Below are 1282 nucleotides of genomic sequence, written 5' to 3'. Positions count from 1 at the left end.
TATTAACTATGAATATACTAAGCTATATAAATATAATTATTATTATTATTATTTTAATCTGTGGATTTCCACTATATTTTATTTAGGCCAGTTTACTATTGTAAATATTCCTATATAGTATCTATAATTAGTGCAATATAGTATAAATACTAACTATTAATATACTAGGCTATATACATTTAATCTGTGGATTTTATTTAATTTTAGCCACTCCACTATTCCAAACATTCCTATATATTATCTACCATTAATATAATATACTGTCAATACTAACTATTAATATTCTAGACTATATAACTAGAATAGTATTGTTTTTAATCTGTGGATTTCCATTATTTTTTTTATATGTATTTATTTTTTAAATGTAATTTTTATTGTGGATTTACTGTTTTTCTTTTTAGGTTTTTTTATTACTATTATTATTTTATTTTATCCAGTTCACTATTGTAAATATGCCTATATAATATCTATAATTACTATAATAGAATATAAATACTAACTATCAATATACTAAGTTATATAAATGTAATTTGTAATTTGTTTTGTTAATCTGTGTATTTCCAGTTTTGTTTTGATTGGACTTTTAGTGATTGTGTGTTGAATCTGTGTGTGTTGTGTAGGGAGAGTGTTTGCTAACACAGAAGACTCGGCATGTTTGCTGGGCATGCGGCAGCGTGCGATGGTCTTCCAGCCTGTGGTTCAGCTCAAAGACAAGACCGACTTTGTGTAAGTACACACCACAGTTCTTATATTCTCAAACAGGATCAAATATTTTGTATCTGTAATGATATTAGACATTCTCTCTTGTGTGTTCAGTCACAGAATCCCTAAGGAACAGTGGTGGCTGAAGTTACGTCCACTCATGAAGATCCTGGCCAAGTACAAGATCAGCTACGACGTGTCAGACTCTGGACAGCTGGAACATGTGGTCCTCAACCGACCCAAAGAGTCTGAGGCCATGGCTGCCATTTAAACGCATCCAAACAGTGGCGCTGTTCAAAGGTCACGCTTTAGACGGGCCGTCTGTCCTGCGAGCGCTGTCCTCGACACTTTTGATCTCCGGGCCTCAGCACATTGTTCTGTCAACACTTTGTTTGAAAAATGTCACGCACAGAAATCAATGTTAATCGTAGGAGAGTGTGAGAAGCAGTGGCGTTTCGTTTTGCTGTGTTATGTCCTTCGTTCCTGTCGCCCCGCTGTCACCTCGTCACCTTGCAATAGTGTTCCGCTTCAAAGCACATTTCTCTCTCTCTCTGAAGTTCTCGGAAAGAAGTAAAAATTC

The 1282-nt window shown here is 34.6% G+C and overlaps 1 protein-coding gene across 1 annotated transcript in view; it reads left to right on the top strand.

Moving 5' to 3' along the window:
• LOC107588098 (ATP-dependent 6-phosphofructokinase, platelet type-like) overlaps positions 1–1282 on the top strand; it is a 33530-nt gene that overhangs the window by 30537 nt on the left and 1711 nt on the right. Inside the window, exon 19 of the mRNA XM_016276108.1 lies at positions 621–726. Within this exon, the coding sequence (XP_016131594.1) occupies positions 621–726 (106 nt within the window). The remainder of the gene's footprint in view (positions 1–620; positions 727–1282) is intronic.

The sequence above is a fragment of the Sinocyclocheilus grahami genome, unplaced genomic scaffold, assembly GCF_001515645.1.
Source record: "Sinocyclocheilus grahami isolate Dianchi unplaced genomic scaffold, SAMN03320097.WGS_v1.1 scaffold98.1, whole genome shotgun sequence".
Classification (NCBI taxonomy): domain Eukaryota; kingdom Metazoa; phylum Chordata; class Actinopteri; order Cypriniformes; family Cyprinidae; genus Sinocyclocheilus; species Sinocyclocheilus grahami.
Note: the sequence above shows the minus strand (reverse complement) of the source record. Positions and strands in the feature narration are given on the sequence as shown.